The sequence below is a fragment of the Limanda limanda genome, chromosome 8, assembly GCF_963576545.1.
Source record: "Limanda limanda chromosome 8, fLimLim1.1, whole genome shotgun sequence".
NCBI classification, from domain to species: domain Eukaryota; kingdom Metazoa; phylum Chordata; class Actinopteri; order Pleuronectiformes; family Pleuronectidae; genus Limanda; species Limanda limanda.
Genome location: NC_083643.1, coordinates 5,846,232 through 5,866,010, shown reverse-complemented (window position 1 = coordinate 5,866,010; position 19,779 = coordinate 5,846,232). Strand labels below are relative to the sequence as shown.

General features: G+C 43.1%; 1 protein-coding gene across 1 annotated transcript; it reads right to left on the bottom strand.

Annotated features, from left to right (window-relative positions):
• Positions 1-279: 279 nt before the first annotated feature.
• LOC133009067 (cyclic nucleotide-gated cation channel beta-1-like) lies at positions 280-18,368 on the bottom strand. Its single transcript, XM_061076470.1, is given in 39 exon segments — positions 280-546; positions 642-840; positions 996-1,142; positions 1,774-1,892; positions 1,986-2,069; positions 2,213-2,310; positions 2,387-2,546; positions 2,627-2,768; positions 3,286-3,408; positions 3,598-3,662; positions 3,945-4,031; positions 4,142-4,192; positions 4,568-4,776; positions 4,912-4,956; positions 5,074-5,136; positions 5,253-5,397; positions 5,504-5,606; positions 6,272-6,310; positions 7,374-7,429; positions 7,535-7,578; positions 8,353-8,647; positions 8,691-9,064; positions 9,195-9,318; positions 10,039-10,163; positions 10,483-10,549; positions 12,261-12,387; positions 12,577-12,901; positions 14,777-14,801; positions 14,888-14,963; positions 16,021-16,084; positions 16,210-16,316; positions 16,518-16,608; positions 16,821-16,845; positions 17,290-17,386; positions 17,474-17,490; positions 17,692-17,794; positions 17,924-17,981; positions 18,113-18,134; positions 18,291-18,368. Coding segments are annotated over 39 exon segments (4,446 nt in total).
• Positions 18,369-19,779: the final 1,411 nt, after the last annotated feature.

Genomic DNA, 19,779 nt, shown 5'->3' with positions numbered 1-19,779 from the left:
AAGTTTAGTGGTTGATTGCAGAGGCGTGGTTTCCTGTAAATCCTGGGTGATAATGCACAAAAGGGATTAAGTGCATCATGGGTGAAAAAAGGACTTTGATTCTTTGCAGTGACACAATCAGATGCGTCTGAGAATGAGACATCACAGTTTATGTACATCTTCATTTACTTCTCCTCTTCTGTCTTTCACTCTCAAAGCAGTTACTTTATTCCCTGATAATTCTTCCATTTTCCTCCATCTTCTTGCACCCACATGTGTTTTTCTCTCTCCCCTTCCCTCCTAACTCCTCCGACCTTTCCTCTTCTCGGCCTCGCTCCCTTCTTCCTCACCGACGTCCTCCTCGCTCTGGTCCGTGGCGAGCGCTTCGTCTGCGGGGATGCAGCACTGTGATGCGGAGCGAGGCCCCAAAGAGCCGTTGCTGTGGCAGCGGGAAGCAGAGCGAAACGACGTGGAGCTGGCAAAGATGGGTGAGGGCGTGTCCCCGTCTCTGTCGGGTCCGGAGCTGGAGGTGGGAGACGGAGGAGGCAGTGAGGAAGCGATGGAGGGCTGAAAGAGGAGAGAAGAATTAATGCTTTGTGTGTCTGGGAAATACTCCCTCCTTGTTTTCATTGCTGCACGTGCACGTTCATTCGTTTATTCACATGTAATGAGATGAAGGACTTGTTGGTCCTCTCCTCGACTTCAGCCAGGGCTCCTCTCAGTCCAGTCGCCTTCCGGGTCATCTCCAGGGCGGCTCGCAGCAGCCTGGGCGTCTCCGGCCTGACGGCAGCCGACGGAGCCAGAGGTGCTCCCTTCGCCTCTTCTTTGACCTCAGGTTTCTTTCCCTTGGTCAGCATCTTCCTGTGGTTGAGACAATGACTTCGGTCAGATTGGAAGAAGTACAAACATGCAGCCAGAGCAGTGGAATCCATGGGGAAGTCGTACAGTTCGGACACAGGACAGAGACAGGACAGACACAGGACAGAGACAGTCATTTCTGAGTGGCTATGTCTAACCTGGCCTTCTTGCGGAGCAGTTTCTTGGACTCGGGGTAGTGGACCAGGATCTCGTTCAGGTCTTTCTTGTCCAGGATGAAGAGATTGGCAAATCCATGAGCAATCACATTGGCTGTGCGTCTATTACCCCCGCCTACTGAAAGCAAACTGCCAACCAGTGAGAGAGGAGAGATAATCACATGGTTTAAAATCACGTTTAAATTGAAGTTTCAGGGCAACAAACGCAACCTAAACAGGATGTTTGTTTGTAATATTTACTAATGAGTCGATAATTCATAGAGCACAATTCATTAGAAAATCAAATCAAATTCAAAGTGCTTTACAGGTGATTGACAAAATATAGGATATTCCAAATATCAGTATTAGAAAGTACATGAAGTAAAATCCATATAATCAACAACAAAATTATAGTGAAACAAACTAGAAAAGATAAATACTAATGATGAAGCAATAAATATAAATAATAAAGCCATAGAATTACTGTTTTTTAACCTACAAAAACCCAGACTAAAAAGGTGAGTTGTTAATTTATGTTTAAAATGAAAAACACGCAAAATCACCATTAAATGTAAAAAAACATCTGAAACCAATTCCAGGAAAAACTAAATCTCCAAATGTGAAAAAATGTAGTTTCTCCCCCCACAAATCAATCAGAAATGTGAGAAATTACCTTTTCAAGTACATTGAAAGTGACGTGAATGCAAACATGTGATAAATGTATCCATAGATTAAAGCAGGTTTTATTGGTCTGCGATTCAAGGCTTAAAAACCTTCGTACCTGATCTCTCCGAAAACGGATCCTGCTCTGAGAGTGACGAAAACCGTCTTCCCATCAGGTCCCCCCACCACCTGCACCTCCCCCGCTTTGATGATGTACATCTCCCGCCCCACCTCACCCTGAGAGGGAGAGAGAGAGAGAGAGAGAGTCAGATGATTAGAGGAAGAGATGGACACAAGTCTTCCACAGATCAAACACAGGCCGGTTTGTACCTTCTTGCAGACGTAGTCTCCCGGCAGGTAGACGACAGAGCGAAGGCTTTTCAGCATATCAAAGATCATCTGTCTGTCACAACCCTGCAAGAGGGAAATCAGACCAAATTAGATTAGTGTGTCTGAAGCTACACTGTCCACCAGTCTCTCCACGAGTACACAAGCATCATAACACAACTGGACTTGACTTTCTGTACTGGTTTCAGAAAATAAAGTTATTTTCATACCTGGAACAGTGGGACTTTGCTCACGATGGAGTAGTTGACATCTATAGCAATGTCCAGACGCATTTTATCCGGCAGCTGAGTCAGCAGCTCCTGCTCGTCTGGATGGAAAACAGCAGTAATGTGACTGAAAGCTCGGATGTACGTGAACGTGCACGCTGTGTTAGTTCTCCTTACCCAGCATGCCTTGAGACTGCCAGGTGTAGTTGTACCAGGTCTTCACGCGGTTCTGGACGTCTTTAGGGATGCGGTACGACGACATGTATTTAATAGTGTTGTCCATGCATGTGCGGTAGTAGGTCTGACCCGCGGTGGCTGCACCGACCACATCACGCATCTGAGAAAGACAATTCAACACCATTATTAAGAAAAGCTATTCAATAACCCACTGCAGCTTTTAATGTGAGATAGATCTACCTGTCCTATCATGATGGAGAAGGCAAAGACTCCAACAAAGTAGTTGATGAGTTGAAAGACGATCTCGAACAGGGTGGTGGGGTCTGGCAAACCCCCGATGGTGATCAGGGTCTTCACCGCAAAGTAGTAACAGCGAATGTAACTGAGCAAAGGGAAAGAGCAAAGATCATGTCTTGGAATCATTATGACAGCTAAGGGATTTTAATCAGCCTCAAAACTAATGTCAATGGGGTAGGGAGGGTCTTCATCAGGGGAATCTGTGCGAGTCAATGAGCAGTTTTGGATGTTGAGTAGAGATGCACATTCAGGAGGGTGCAATGAAGATTTGATGGCCAGAGACTCAGTGTGTGTTTACCAAACTGAACAGAAAGGGACGAGGGATGAGGGGTTAAAAGGATGAAGGGAGTTGTAGAGGGAGGGATGAAGATGGAGGGGTGGGCCGGGGATGTAATGACAGGTAATTAGAGGTATTGTTGAGGTGTGGCTCTGCTCCAGTTCACTAGTTAAAGCTCCGTGAATCCTGTAGAAGCAAGCAAGAGCCGGCTAAATGTTGCTTCCTCTCTGCACTTTGCTTGTGTTAAACCCCTTCAACCTCCTTCCATCCAAAACCTTTCGTTCATTTGTGTGTCTGTGTGTGTGTGTGTGTCTATTCCACCAACCTGTTGCCCTCTCCATTGTAAACCCACTTAGTGGAACCGAGTCCTGTGTAGGCAGAGCCCCAGTAGTAGAGACAGGCGTTGCAGTGGAGACAGTACAGAAGGTAGGTGGTGGTACGGATCACCCTGAAAGACAGTGAGACAGTGGAACATGTGAAAGCACTGAAATCCAGATATTACATCAGCTGCGTGGAAACTGTGTCTCCAGGATGCAGAGGGGAAGGTGAGAGAACAGATTTCAGTTCTCATGGTCACCAGGATGTAATGAGGAGGAGGAACAGAACAGGAAAGTGTCTACATGAGTCTGCAGCCCACCTGTAGATGTAGGCTTTAGTCAAGATGGCCTCCAGACGCTCGTTGAACTCGAAGAAGGAGTTGATCTGGATGAAGAGAAAGAACAGAAAAAATGAGAAAGAAAATAGATGTTAGAAAGATGCAGGTTCACTCAAGTTTGTCTTCAAAAGAAACTAAATGAAAAGTACGAGTGTATGTTTTGATTTGTAATACAGGGATATGATATATGAATCCTATTTATTCAATGTATTAACTTTTAATGTATCAACTTTTTTTATTGTACCCACGAAAATGAGGGTCTTATCCCTCAATGTGTCTTCCGAGGCTTAAATAAATATTCAATCAATCAAAAAGAATCAGCGCCTCACCTTCAGCAGCCGTGGTAAACGGAGCAGCGGGTTGATGCCGGTCTTGAAGTAGAAGAGCTCCAGGGGAACGAGGCTGACAACATCAAACTGAAAAGCAGGAAGGTAAAATCCCCGTCTGATCAAACTGCTTTAATGATTGATTACTTTTTTATAAGAGTTGAGAAAAAGAGCAGACTGAAATTGTTATAGTCATTTACCTTGAAGCGTTTGGTTTTCATGTAATTCTTTCTCATGTCCTTTTTGTCGCACTGTCAAGAGAACAAAACAATAACAGATCAATAATCATGTGAACAAATAAAAGTATAGTAATGTAAATGTCACAGGGAATGTTTCCTGAGAGAGGAACTTCTGTAAGTCCCACACGTAGACTCTAAATAAAGATGGACGACACGTCTCCACTTCTTTTCACTCTCCAGAAATGAAACTAAAATATCCCGGATGAGAACGTTACCATATTTCACAGAAGACGTCATGTGGAGCCAGAGAATCCAATGACACTGGGGAGGCCGGGTGAATTACTCAATTCCCAGCCAGTCACCAGGAGCATTTTTATCGTCCATCTTTATTTACAGTCTGCGATCCCACCACAAGATAGAGCTTGAAGCTTCTCTTGCCACACTCACCACGATGTCCCCCCCACGGACAAACTGCAGACGTGGCTGGAAGATGGTGATGTCCAGGATGTAGATGAGGTCACACAGGTAGTCGGTCAGCAGCCAGTAGTAAATGTTGTCCGGGGTCTGATAGGGGAAGGCCCAGCGCACGGGGATGAACCAGGCGTTCCAGTTCCACGCCAGAGTGACCAGGAACATCCAGAGCACATACATCAGGTCTGCAGGGAGAGGAGAGGGAGGAGAGGAGAGGAGAGGAGAGGGAGGGAGGTGTCATCATTCTGTAGAAATAAAGTAGCAGTAAATAAGTTCAGTGAAATATGCATATTAAATGGCGTGTTTGGCTGGATTCTCACTGGTGAAGGGGTCGATGCTGGCAGGGAAACGATAGTGAAAACAGGCTAGAATGCACCGAGGAGCTTTCCCATTACAGCGGCCCCTCGCCTGCTCCTCCTCCTCCTCCTCACTCTCCACTCCTCCTTCTTCTCCTCCTCCTCCTCCTCTTCCTCCTGATGGACCTGCCTGTGCCTCCTTGTCTCCCCTGTCCAGCGGCTGCCCAGCAGGAGCCAGCTGAGGAGGTGCTGGAAGGAGGGCAGAGGGGACGAAGGGGAGACAAAAGAATGTTTGAACTTGTACGTTCTTGGATGACCTTTGGAGTCTGACCTTTGCATGAGGAAAAGTAAAAGCTCAGACTCACAGGGGACGATGCTGTCGTCGTCGGAGCTGTCAGGGTCGATGAGTTTCTCCTTGGCCTTCTCCGTTCTCTCTTTAAACATCCGCACCAGCTCCTGCAGCCGCTCGTTCACCACCGTGCTGGTCTGACTGGCCGAGGACGCCGGACGCTCTTTCAGACTGGGAAATGAAGTCAGAGATAAAATCAGATGTGTGTGTGTGTGTGTGTGTGTGTGTGAGTGTGTGTGTGTGTGTGTGTGTGTGTGTGTACAATACTCACACGTCATCTGTGCTGTGCAGGCTGGACTGGCTGGGCCAGGCTTTGACTGGAAAGTTTCCTTCTTCCTCGTCATCTTCACTTTGAGAGTGAGGCCTCCTGCTGTTCAAGTAGAATAGAAACATCATTCTAGAGACATCATTGATTCAGGATTGAGACGGTGCTGCTTCTCCTGTGTGATTTACAGACGACTACAAGTGTCATAGAAATGGTTCTGATGCATTTCATTCATTCATAACAAATTGTCCGATTAGGTCAAATCACAGCTACTTTGTTGACATTGGGTTTCACATGTTGTTTTTGTAAAACCCATTTTCAATATGAACAATCTCATGATTTCTCCTGTAAATTGTTTTATAATTCAAATTTTTTATTCCTATTAAACTAAACTATATATAACTATATATACTACAATTATTAGTAAAAATGATTGTACAACAATTACTATATCTGTAACAATTAATACACGATGTGAAGTGGTATTTGTAAATTCTAAAAGGACAAAAATGACAAACTTTGTCAAAGGCAAAATGTAAAACAACAAGAAAAACCACATGTGTTTGTGACTGTGAGAAATGCAGATGAATAAAGATTGAAATAAAAATGTAATGAATGAATGAGTAAAAAACTGCTCCGTTCAGTTCATAGGATGAATTCAGGGATTTAATGAATGCATGTTGATGGAAAATCACGGAGCAGCACAATGTGTGGATGAAAAGATGGATGGACAATAATGATTGATATTTAATAAAGGTTTGATATCTTACATCTTTGTCCAGATGTTCCTCCGATTCCTTCCACTACTGCTGACCAGGCAAGAGCAGGTGAGAGAGTGAGTGTGTGTTCATGAAAGAAAGACAGGTGGAGAGAAAATGCATTTTTGTGTGTGTGTGTGTGTGTGTGTGCAACAGAAAACAAGTGAAGACATAATCACCTCCAGTTCTCTACAGAGACACATTGATGATGCAAGATCGTGATGCATCCGTTTAATGACTACTTCACAATGCATGCAGTGGACAAAAGCACATGAGTCTGTAAATGCCGTGCAAAATTAAACACTTCTTTCACACTTCACACAAAAGAACAGCACAACAACAACAACAACAACAACACAAGACAAGAACACAAGACAAGAACACAAGACAAGAACCAGTCAGTGACTCAGAAACACCTTCCAACTTTACAAAGACGCCTTGTTCTGCATAAACAACGTGTGTGTCTGTGCGTGTGATACATTAGCAGCTCTGATTGTTGTGCAAAAATAGTTTTCATGAAAGTCTAGATTTTACTAAAACATTTTACTTGATGTACACACGTGGTTTCTGCAGGTCAGCGAAATACTAGCGCCAGTATGAAGGAGGAACAGAGGAGGGTGTTTCAAAACCAAACTGGGAAACTGGGAAGCGATTCATTCCAAAGTGAGAAAGGTAATGACGTAGTTTCAGAAATTCTTAGTTTTTGTTATATTATGCCTGAAATATCGTCATAAATATTTGATTCGCTCTCCTTTTGGATGAAAAAGCTTCACTTGCACACACCATGACAAATGTCTTATCACATGTTTTGCTGTAGTGCTATAGAAGTTATGCACATGTGTATTTGTAAATGAAAAGCACACTGTCCACTGGAGGCTACTACATCTCAGTCCATGCAGGTTCCTTACTCTTTATCTCCTTTACTGTAGAAGCAAAGCGTGGGGAGAAGAAAGGACGTTAATTTTAAAGGTCTGTTTATAATGTAGAAACAATGATACATACACCACTGTTGTCTTCATATATCATAAAGCATCATAATGCAACACATAAACCTGGAGGTAACAGCTAAATGTTTTATATTCTTTATAATTTGTGACTTGCAGGGATTTCTCACCTCTGACGACCTCCAGACGGGGTCACAGGGACAGTGAGGGTTGTAAATTTGGGGTCCTGTGGGGTGAGGATTTTGGGGATAGCAATCTGTTCCTCCCCTCCTCCTCCTCCTCCTCTTCCTCCTTCCCCTCCTTCTCCTTTTCTCTCATGGTCTGAGTCCACGTCCTCCACATTGACGGCAGGACGGATGCTGTGGCTGGAGCTCTCTGGAGAGGGAGACAGACATTTATTGTCATTGAGTCCAGATGGAATATATCATAATGTTGCATCTGCTGCGTAACAAAGGGGCAAAGCAGCAGAGTTAGAGGCAGAAAGCAGGAGAGGCAGATTCAGCAGGACCTAGATTCAAGCTAATGCAAGAGGATCCACCTCTAAACTGGTCCCTCATGAATAAGACCGATGGCGGAGAGGACATTTATCTTAGAATCCACATGAGTCTGTCTCTTATGGATCACGGCACACTGGTAGATTTCAGACTTCTTTATAGGAGACATGATGCTTTTTCAGTTTTTCTCTCTTCTATTGTGTTTATATGGTTTCTTGTGGAAATAAAAGTTCTGCAAGTAATACATAAATCAAGTAATACTACAAATTAAAAGTCTAAATGTCTCCTTTATATTAAATGGTTTTTAAAATGGAAACTTGCACGTGTTCCATTTTTATCTAAAACACTAATTTCTTTCCTTCGGAGCGCAACTGATCAAACTTAATAATGTTGGTAAGATTTCTTGAAACACGACAGGATAAGGGAAACGCAAACTGATACAAAAACCCACAACCACGACACAAAACAACCATTTGGTGAATTTGCTGTGTCATTTGAACTCAGCTTCTAATTTCTTTGTCAGATATTAATTAAAAACATCAGAGTTAGTTTCCTAATCAATTTGATTTCATGCATCAGATGTGACTGAGATCATAAATATTCACAGTGTTCAATCACACGAAGACAATTCACTTTCTACTGGTTGCAGATTCACCTGCGGGTCTGACGGGTGAAACGTCCGAGTCATCTTCAATGAAGAAGGCCGGGTTGGACAGACCCGACAGCTGGCGGGATGAGGCGTTGAGCTGCTTTGACGGGGGGCTGACAATCGGGGGCAGGCGCGGATAGGACGGCACATTGGGCAACTCGAGGGTGCTACCAGTGGGGGAGGATGGAGACGGGGAGCGGGACCGGAGGTGAGGAGGAGAGAGAGGGGAGGGTCGGACGAGCCGGTTGAGTTCTACGTCTTGCGGGTTCTTGTCTTTCTTCTGTTTTTGCTGTTGTTGTTTCTTAGGCATCTTGAGGCATAAGGCTGTTGAGGCGGTTCCGGACGTTGCTGAAGTACTGCCCGGTCCGGCTGGGGAACTGGGAGAGCTTCTGCGGGATGCTGGTGAAGCTCTGGGCGATGCTGGACAGGGTGGAGTCTGAACCCTCCGAGCTTTTGGGCAACCAGTCGGTCAGGCTCTGCGAGATGTTCCGGGGGATCTGCGTGAGTCTGATATTGGAGAACTCCTGGCGTAATTCAGGGGGGAGGGAGGGCAGGTACCGGGTCACGTCAGAGAACTGGGTGGGTAGCTTGGGCATGGAGGGTATTTTCGGGGGGGAGATGCCGTTCTCTTTGAAGAATGCGTTGATATTGCCGAGGCACTCGGAGGTGTGAGGGATGCGCATCAGGCAGCTCTTAAATGAATCACAGCTGACTGGAGCTATGGAAGAGACAGGTGGATACGCAGATACACAGTCAGGCAGAACAGAAGCATGATGGGAGATCGGCTCGGCCAATAGTCTGACAGCAAAGTACTAACAAGGTCACAATCAGGTAACGTTCACACCTACAGTCCCCAGATCTACGGATATCAGCCTGACTGACAGGGACCCTGTTCAGACCTGGTTCTAACCTCCAGTCTGATCTGATCACATGTGGAGATGGTCCAGGACCCAGGAGGCCAACATCGTTTAGCTGTGTGAACAAAAATGTGTCCAGGGCCTTGTATGATAGACTCGGGTCGCGACCTCTGACCTTCTTCAGTTTAATAAAGAACCCAAAGTAGTTTTACAACCTCTCTCCTAACAATGATAACACTGCCCCATGTATTGATTTACTAAGTTCTCTCAGATAAAGAAAATTATTTTTGCATTGATCTGCTCGACCCCTTCTGGCTCTGCTGACTGAAAACAACACTCTTTGGTCTTTGTGAAAACGTAAGACAATTGTTTTGATTTGCATTTAGAGTAAGGAAATGAGATCTGATCACAAGCGCTCACAGGAGGACAAGTTCAGGAAGCATGTTTAATACCAGGTGTGAACACTTCTGATTGTATATCTCAGGTTAGATGATGATAACAGGTCAGAAACCAGTCAAAGTGATGGAGTAAAATACAGTTGTACTGGTCTGGGTGTAGAAAAGTGTGTTGAATGACAATAAAGCAGCTTCTGAGTTCAATATAACTCAACCAGCAGTGATCTGACTCTAACAGCAGCAATATAATCTGTGTGGATAAATATTTTCTGGATGAAAGCAAACATAATCAAATAGTAGACATACCACCACAGTCATCCCCAGTCTCTTCCTCCTCCTACAAATCAAAAAGCATTTGAGTGATGTGTCACAGTTACATTCTGGAAAATGCTTATTTAAAGTCATATATTGTTTTGTAAATTTTGTCTTTCTGTTCTTACTTTCTCTTCAGCTTTGTCAGCGTCAGGGACTTCTCCTATTGGCTCTGCTTTCTGTGGCTGCTGCGTCACAGGCTGAGAGTTGGATTTGGCTTTCTGGGTCTTGGTCACTGGTTCTGGTTCTGGTTCTGGTTCTGGTTCTGGTTCTGGTTCTGATTCAGATTCAGGTTCAGGTTCTGGTTCAGGATGTGGCTCTGGTTTAGAGATCTTAACTGGTTCAGGACTTGGAGGGGGGGAGGGGGACGTCCGCTGTGGCTCTGCATCCTGCTTTAGCTCTAGATGGGGATTAACAGATATTTAGAGGATATAGTGTGTGTTCTTGGACTACAGAGTATTCTGCTGTCTACTTAGAGTTTGTGACTTTCACATTTGGGAGGAGAAAAGTAAAAAGCTGCAAGAACAACACATGCAGTGGTGCACACAGGTTATATGTATTGATCTTTATACCTAGTTGTAATAAGGTAGGTACCACAGCCTCTTCTAGGTCTTCATCGTCCTCTGCAAGACTCTCTTCCTTTCTGCAAGACAGGAGAGGAGAGGAGAGGAGTAGACAGGAGAGGACAGGACAGATCAGGAAAGGATAAAGGAGGATGGGACAGATGGGACAAAATAGCAAAAACAAAAAAAACGATAGATTTATTAAAACTGTTTCACGTATTGTAAAACTAAAACACTTTCAACCTGATTATAGAAACAAAAAATACAAAAAACAACTGAGGCCTATCTCACAAATGCACATTCACATGTATAAATTACAACAAAAGTAACAAAGATCCGCGGAGAAGACAGACGACAAGGAGCCATCTTAATCAAATCACCTCCTGCATCCGGATTCAGAATATATATTTTGAGGCTATGTAGGATTGTTGCTATATGACCTCAGCTCACTGTGACCTCGTAGCCTAGTTACTGTTTCCTCTCTAGTGTTTTCACAACGTCTCGGTGATCAGCTGTCGGTCAATCTTATATAATCTGTTTATATCAGGATGATAACGAGTTAAATAAGAATTAATAGTTAAACAAGTTAAATAATGAATTAATAACACAATAACATATTAGCCGATTACCTAAACACGACGTTCTCTCGTCAGATACTCACTTATTCACACGCGTTAATCGTCAATAGTCCAAACTGAAAATGTCCACGAGCATCAAAGTGACACCAGCTCATGAACCAGTTCAGGCGAGTTTGTAAATATTAGAAAAACAACAGGGACAATGTTCCCTAACATCTCCGTCTGTCATGTTCCCTGTTGCTCCTGAAGCAGCAGCAGGTGTTACCAGAGGAACGGCTGAGAGGGGGAGAGGGGGACGGCACACATGTTGCCATGGGAAGCTGTGGTTGCCATGGTGAGGCGGTGTGATGCCGCACAGACTGTGATGCTGAGGCAGAGATCACATAACGAGAACCCACGGGATTTGGAGCCAGAGCAAACGACAGCAAACGACAGATCGTTCATCTGGAGCTGGATCAGCACGACTGCAGGATTCTTTATTTGATTAAACTGAGCTGCTGCAGGCGACAGCACGACAAAACTGGAGCGGCACAGTCTGAGATTTAGGAAATTGTAATAAATAAATATACAAATTTAAAAATATAGAAATGATAGAAGTTTAGAGATATAAAAGGATATATGTTGAAAAAATGTATGTTATTATTCTGTGAGATAGCAGCAGCAGCAGCAGTTTACACAGTAGAGCAGGATTTGCATTTTTCCTGTGGGGGATCGATGCCAATATCGATATTTGTGAGAAATAAAATTCCAAAACTAACATATCGGCTGATATAATATTGATTCATATATAATACACTGATATAACTGAGCTGCTGCAGACGACAGCACGACAAAACTGGAGCGGCACAGTCTGAGATTTAGGAATTTGTAATAAATAAATAAATATACAAATAAAAAAATATAGAAATGATAGAAATATAGAGATATAAAAGGATATATGTTGATGTTATTACTCTGGAGCTGGATTTGCATTTTTTTCTTTTGGGGGTCGATGCCAATATCGATTTCAGAGAGAAATAAAATTCCAATACTTATATATCGGCTAAAAAATTGTAATGTTATCAAACCCTTGTGACAAATAAGTGTAATTGAGGCTTGATATTTTACAGTAGAACCATAAATCAAAAAATGACTAGTCTTCCCCTCTCTCTCTCTCTCTCTCTCTCTCTCTCTCTCTTACTCAGCGTCAGGCCCCTCCAGCAGCTCTGCACTGTCCAGCGAGAGCCTGATGGAATTGGAATGTCCCTCGCTGGCCATCTGTCTGACGGCCGTCTCCGCCGCCTGCCTGGCAACTTCCTCGGCCACACGGGTCAACTCCACGCGCTCCACCAGCAGACTAGAGGAAGACACGGACACGTTGATATGATGCATGATGTGAAGTCAGGGTTTATACTGTGGGAAATTCAATTTAGGATTTCTTCCCCCCGATGGCTTTAGACTTTAGATACCACAGAAAATAACATGTTAATTAGCCAAGTCAAACGAGTAATTGCTCTGAAATAAGGATCGGTTGAGATTCTCTCACCGTTCCTCCATGGTAGCAAAGGCCGAATCTTCAGCCTCCCTCTTGATGCTCTCAATAAACGGCGTCCAGCGGCCTGTCTGAGTCTCGGCATCTTCCTGAGATATCTTGGTCGGGCTCTCTGAAATTCCTCCTGGCACCGGATCGGCCTCAGCCTGCACCTGGGACGGCAGTGAGCTGCACTGCGTCTGCTGCATCGTGTCCTGCTGCTTGGGTGTCGCCGGTGATGGAGGAGTCAACAATGTGCCCGGGGGTGCAGGTCTGTGCGGACCCTCGTTGTCTGAGTCCACGTCTTCCAGGACCAAGTCAGGTTTGAGTTTGGATGAAGCTGTGAGGGCGACAACCGTCGACTTGTGAGTGGCAACAGATGCAGTGGTGATGGATTTAGTTTCGGATTTGGATGTAAAAGGTTTATTTGGACACATAAAGTATCTAATCATCAACTCTCGATGTCATCAAACTCTGTAGCTGTCGATTCTCCAGACGTAATCCTGTTGTATCCTCACCTGGAAACTCTGGGGAACGTCTGTAGCAACTGACTCGACGTCTGTAGCAACACTTCAGTCTGAAAGCAGCTTATGTGATTGGTACCATAGACTGGAGATAAAGATGGACAACATGGCGGCTCCTAAATCCCTACCTAGACTCTAGCTCCAAATGAGGTCATCAGTGCAAGATGGCAGCGTTCGTATCTGGGATAATTGGGCTTCATTTGGAAGATGTTGTCCATCTTTATTTACAGTCTGGTCTCTACTTGCTCTATCAGTAGTTCAGGTCCAGATGTTGACTTCTCCTTGAGGTAAATAAACGTGCTTTTGAAGACATTTTTTTAAAATCGATAAAAACCAACACATAATTCATTCCACACTGAATCTTTATTATTCCTGCAGTGTGTTTACATCACAGCGTTACACTGACGTGTTCTACCACTTCGTCTGCTTCACAATCAAAAACGTTTTAAACGTGATCAGGTGCCGTTCTTACAAATCAGGTCAAACCCCCGGGAACAGACACCACAGGTCACAGTTCAAGGCCTTGGATACAAATCAAGTGGATCCCATTTGGCCTCATCCTGCAAGTAGTACTCATACAACTTCACTTAAACCCTCAAACATTACACGTACTGACATATGGTCAAGACCCTGAACTCAACTCAACTTAGCTTGAACCAAATAATAAAGATTTGAAGGAATATGATTTTAAAAGATGAAAAATTTGTCTATTTTTCTCCTAAAGTAAATGTAAAATATTGATTAATAAGTTTATATAAAGATAACACAATAGCACATTTAAATAGCTGCCGTTTAATCAATATTTCTTGATTTCGGACGAGAAAAGAAGATACTACATTTAAACGTATGACCGGTACATCGCCTTTGCTTCTGAATATGTTCTGTTTCTGGATATGAAAATGGCAACATGAATATACATAGTGTACATTTCCATTGGCTAAAGCACAGCAACAGAAAGATGTAACGTCTGCAGCCCTTTGTGCATTTAACCTAGAGTAATGTCAAGTATGTCAATCACTAAATATTTCTGTCAAACAGAAAATGTGCAAATTCACAGACAAGAACACATAGATTCACCTACAGAATAAACAGTACACACTTTACTTACAGCGCAAATATCAGTGCACACATTTGAAGCATTAATACATTCATTTTCAAACTGTACTGAGTACAGCAAGGTGAGTTGAATATAGCTCTATATTCTTTAAAAGCTGCCTAGAGTTTCAGTATTGAGCTGCACGTTGTACATCAGCTGCATGTGTGTGTCTGTGTGTGTGTGTGTGCGTCTGTGTGCGTGTCTGTGTGTGTCTGGGAATCGGAGCATCCCCCAGTCGTCTCCTCCTGCTGTTTAAGGGGCTCGCAGCGCCTTCCCCCCTGAAACAGAAGGAGAAGAGGGACTGAGTTAGGCTCCGACCACCCGACCAAAACACCTCTTCAAAAACTATGGGGTGAAAAACAAAAGGGCGCTTCAACGGAAAACACATAAACAGTCATTTTCCAGATATTACACAGATCCGGAGAAGAATGGATGAAGCGAAAGAACCCCATGTTTTTAAAGAGATGTTTTTGTTTCTATTTCTCTGGGGAAACAGATAAAGATCCACTTGACTGAACTCTGAGTTGTACCGGCAGGAAAAGGTTTTCTATAAACCACAGGAAAGTAACTGTAAGTGACTGAAGCCTCAACTCACCTTTCTGTAGAACTTGAGCTGCACACTGAGGGAGAAAAGAGAAAAAGCAGTTGTAAGAGCTGATTATGATCAAAAGAAAATAATAATCATTCATTTATTCACACACTTTACCTCGATTTCGTCTTTGGGGGCAATCGCAGGCTGAGGCAGCTTCAGGCCCAGACCGGACATGAACCAGCCGACCACACTGTGGATAGACAACCCATTAATTCATCCATTAGCCCAATGTACATAAACTGTCAATCAAGAAGAGAAACTATAAAAAAGATTGCAGTAAAATGGAGAATAAAAATAATAAATAGAGTTAAACAGACGTTAAAATAAAAAAGATATAAGAATAAGTAATAAAAGAGAGTAAACTGTTAATAAATCAAAAAAATGTCTAAAAGACCATTCTTATTCAAAAGCCTGACTGAAGAGGAAGGTTTTAAGCAGTGGTGGGAAGTAACGAAATAGAAATACTTTGTTTCTTTACTTAAGTAGATTTATCACATATCTGTACTTTACTTGAGTATTTATTTTCCTGACGACTTTTTACTTTTACTTGTTACATTTGAACAAAAATATGTGTACTTTCTACTTTTTACATTCTCAAACTGGCTCGTTACTTGAGCACCGAAGGTTGGCTCAGCTCTCTCTCTCTCTCTCTCTCTCTCTCTCTCTCTCTCTCTCTCCCTCTCTCTCTCATCTAGGGTTCAAAATTTGTAAAATTATACATTATATACATTATATTCATATTGTTGTTATAATTTTTCAATCAGTTGAGATAAATCTTGAGGAGAAACATTTTGGGTTGTTTTGTGTCTGTATAGGCCTACTATAAAAAGCACTTTGCATATTTAATTTTGGTACTTTGTACTTTTACTTTTGGTACTTAAGTACATTTCAACACCAGGTACTTTTGATACTTGAGTACTTTTAATATGAGCTACTTTAAGACTTTTACTCAAGTCATTTTCTGACGGGTGACTTATACTTTTACCGAAGTCACCTTCAGGTAAGATATCTGTACTTTTACTCAAGTATGGCTTTCAAGTACTTTATACACCACTGGTTTTAAGTTTGCGCTTAAAATAAAATGAATAATGAACGACGGCTGATTTCCATTCAGTTGCTCCAGTTTGAGCCCCCTGCTGTTGTTGATGCTGGCTCAGCTCAATGGTTACTGGGAAACTGGAATAAAACAGAACTCTACATAACATTACAAGTCACACTAGTGAATCTGTGGAAAGAAAAAAACCTACTGGGACACTTTGCTGTCAGTATCGAGTGAGATTCCACTGAGAGACTCGGGTGGTGGAGACAGAACTGCAGAGAAGAGAGAGAGAGAGACATTACAGTGAAACTTCATCTTATCGGCAATATATGTGATGTTTGTGCTATGGTTATTAAAAATTGCACTTGTGTGTGTGTGTGTGTGTGTGTGTGTGTACTTTTGTCCACAGAGGAGCGGGACGACTTGGGTGAATTATCTATCATTACAGCACCAGGGGGCAGTATAACTGGCTGAGGCATGATCTCCCTTATCCATTTCACCACACTGCAAAAGAGAAAGACACAAGTTTGAACTGCCTGCTCTGATGTGTGTGTGTGTGTGTGTGTGTGTGTGTGTGTGTGTGTGTGTGTGTGTGTGTGTGTGTGTGTGTGTGTGTGTGTGTGTGTGTGTCGTCATATGTTGGTGTGTGTGAAGCTTCAGCTTGAATAATTGTGCTGGTGTGGTAAAGAGGGGATTTGTTCTCACTTGGGGGGGAACTGGGGGGTCAGACTTTCTCCTTCATCCTCGTCATCTGACACCAGCTCCACCACTGGGATGTGTGGGAGGGGATCGAAATCTGCACCAATCAGAAACCTCAGTTAGAGGAAAGGACGACTGAGAAATCCCTGATCAGTGGCAAATTGACTTTAATGTAACAAAACTTTCGTATTTCTTACAAAAAAATGAGATTATTAGAAATATTCGTTCATGCATTTCTTCTCAAATTAGTCCCTGTACATGATGAACTTTCAAATATTTAAGTTATAAACAGATTATGAAGAAACGTACCTGGCATTGTTTCCACTTCATAGATCTAGAACAGCAGAAAGGACACAGAGAACCGATCGGGATCAGTATTAAGTTATTTTCAATTGGAACTTGTTTATTAGTAAATTACTGAGATGAGAATGAGAAGTATTTCTTTAAATCAATCTGAAAACTCAGATATATGTTAATTCCACCACCAATTTGCATGATCGAGCAAAAAACTACAAAACAAATTTCCAGGAAACAAAGGGATGTTTATCACTGCATCTCTATGGTAACAAAGGCAAAGAACCTGGTTGAAGTAGCAGTGACAGTTAATGGAGGAGCTAAACCTGGATAAACACCCTGTAGTTTCCTTTATGAGATGAATACACGTGAATAGTGATGATAAGCCTCTGGGACAATCAATCAATTTATCCATTTACGCATGTTTCTCCTATTGTGTCGGTCTGAGGAGTAAATCCTGAGGAGGGCTGTGAGTGGCTCTGACCTCGGTGTGCTCCTCATTGTTGGTCTCTCTGTACTTGTCGTCGGGCTGAGGCAGAACCTTGGTGAGACCCTGAGCGACCCAGCCCATCACTCCGGACCTGAGGGAGAAGCAGCCGTTGATTTAGCCTGTGATGGATCGTGTTTCTTTTTAAAAATATTCTCTACCTTTCTAATCGGTAAAGTACCTTTCTCCATCTTCTGTCTGATGGACGAACAAGAGGGAGACATACGAACAAGAAAAACATTAGGACAGAAAAGATCCTTTCATTTCTAAATTAGTGACAGGGCTGGTAAAAACATTGCAAACCATATCCGACACTTGATGAAAACAAAATTAACTGTATAAGCAGATTTACTACATGTCCACTGAGACGTCTGTCCACTGAGACATCTGTCCACTCACCCTGGAGTCGTTGGCCCGGCTGAGTCGAGGGGAGTTGGACGGCTGCGGCAGAGCACTGACGAACCCATTAGACAACCAGCCTAATACTCCAGACTGGGCCTGACTGCAGGGGAGGTCAGGAGAGATGGTTAGAGTGTCTACACACACACACACACACACACACACACACACACACACACACACACACACACACAGACACACACACACACACACAATGGAGGGTCACATTTACCTGTCTTCTGAAGCTTCCTCTGTGTTTTTCAGTGGAGGACTCTTCACTGAAGGTATGGCTGAAAACAAAAATACTGTTTTAGACACATTCTCACATTTACAGTATGTGTGCAGTAAAACTATGTGTATGTACATATATACGTAAAGGTGCAGAACAAATAGTATAAAACAAGCTGAAGGTATTTCTCACCCTCTTTGATTTTGGGGGGAACCTGAGAGACAGAGAGAGAAAAGAGTGAGAAACACTGAAAACACAAAGTATGTGTGATGACGATAATGATGATGATGATGATGATGATGTGTGTGTGTGTGTGTGTGTGTGTGTGTGTGTGTGTGTGTGTGTGTGTGTGTGTGTGTGTGTGTCGTACAGCAGGGGTCTTGGCAGGTTCATCTGTCTCTGGAGCTTCGGGGGGTTGGGGGACCACTTTCACCACCCAGTTAAACATCCTGTTGAACACAAAGACACACACACAGACACACACACACACACACACACAGTCAGCCTCTGAACAAGCCCCTCATCAAACCTTGTAGATAAGACTGATGATTATTCCTGTTCTCTCTCCTCGTGGGTTCGTTGAAGCAGCCTCTTCAGACTGAGAGCCCTCAACTGGAGCTGATGACGTCTAACTTTCAGGTAAAGTTGGGATCTCATATAACATATAAATAAATAAATGAGTTTGTTATCTAGACTAAGATATTTTCTTGAACCTGCACAGGAGTCAGAAGTCAGATACTATAAAGGGTCAGAGGTTGACCTCACCCAGGCTGCAGAGCAACACAATCTGCCTCAGCTGCAGACTCCACACAGGGTTCGAACCAGAATCACTTTAACATCTAACTGACGCAGGAACACAAGATATACATTGGCAGAGCAGGAACACCACTTATCTGGCTTAATCTCAAATGTGCGTATTCTCTGTGAGAGTTGATCAGCCTGTTGAGCTAATCCAGTTCAGCGAAGGGGTAAAGAGCTACTGGAAAAGCAGGTCAAGAGCGACCAGGACAACCGACCACTGCAGTGACTGTCTCTAAATATTAACCATTGGCACAGGCTGGTGATAAGTTTGGAATCCATGTTAAATTTGCTATTAAAAAGGCATGTCCCTGTATTTTGGATCCTGCCGTCTGTCTACTGGGTGGAGACATGTCTCTTTTTCCAGAGACAGAAAAACTTAAACAGCATCACGATTAATTAAGATGACAAATGTAAAATATTACAGAAGACTAAAGTGTTAAAACAGATTTGCTCTTTAAAGTTCCCTCAATGAGCCCATCTTTTTTCCATCTAAAGTTGAAAAGAACACAGGGGCAACGACAAGTTAAAATTAAAACATTGTTATATTACAATCTCATTATGGAACAACCATAAACACACATACACACACACACACACACAAACACACACAAAGCTTCTTTACATGGCAGTTTGATCTGTGGCTGTGATCCCTCTTGTGATTCCTGACAAACTCTTCACCAGCAGAGATCACACAGGCCCCTAATCTCAAAGTCTTTAGATTCAACAGTGCAACACTTCGTCCTCCAACTAATCTACAGCCGGGGACGACTCCTGACGTGAGTCCTCTCCAGCCGCAGATCCTCAAACCAGAATATATCCTGAGGAGGAAGAGGCCCTGAAGATATAGTTCTTCCTCTACATCAACATCCTTTTGAAGGATTCATTCAATTGAGGCTTCAGCATTTCAGAAATGTCACAATCCTGAAATAAATGCAGACATGATCCCAAACCCGTGCTATTATATCTCAATGCTTCTTCTGCAAACCACAGTTCTGCTGCAACTTCACCGATCACAGTATTGCATTCAGGTAGTAATAATACACTTAGGAATTTGTGCA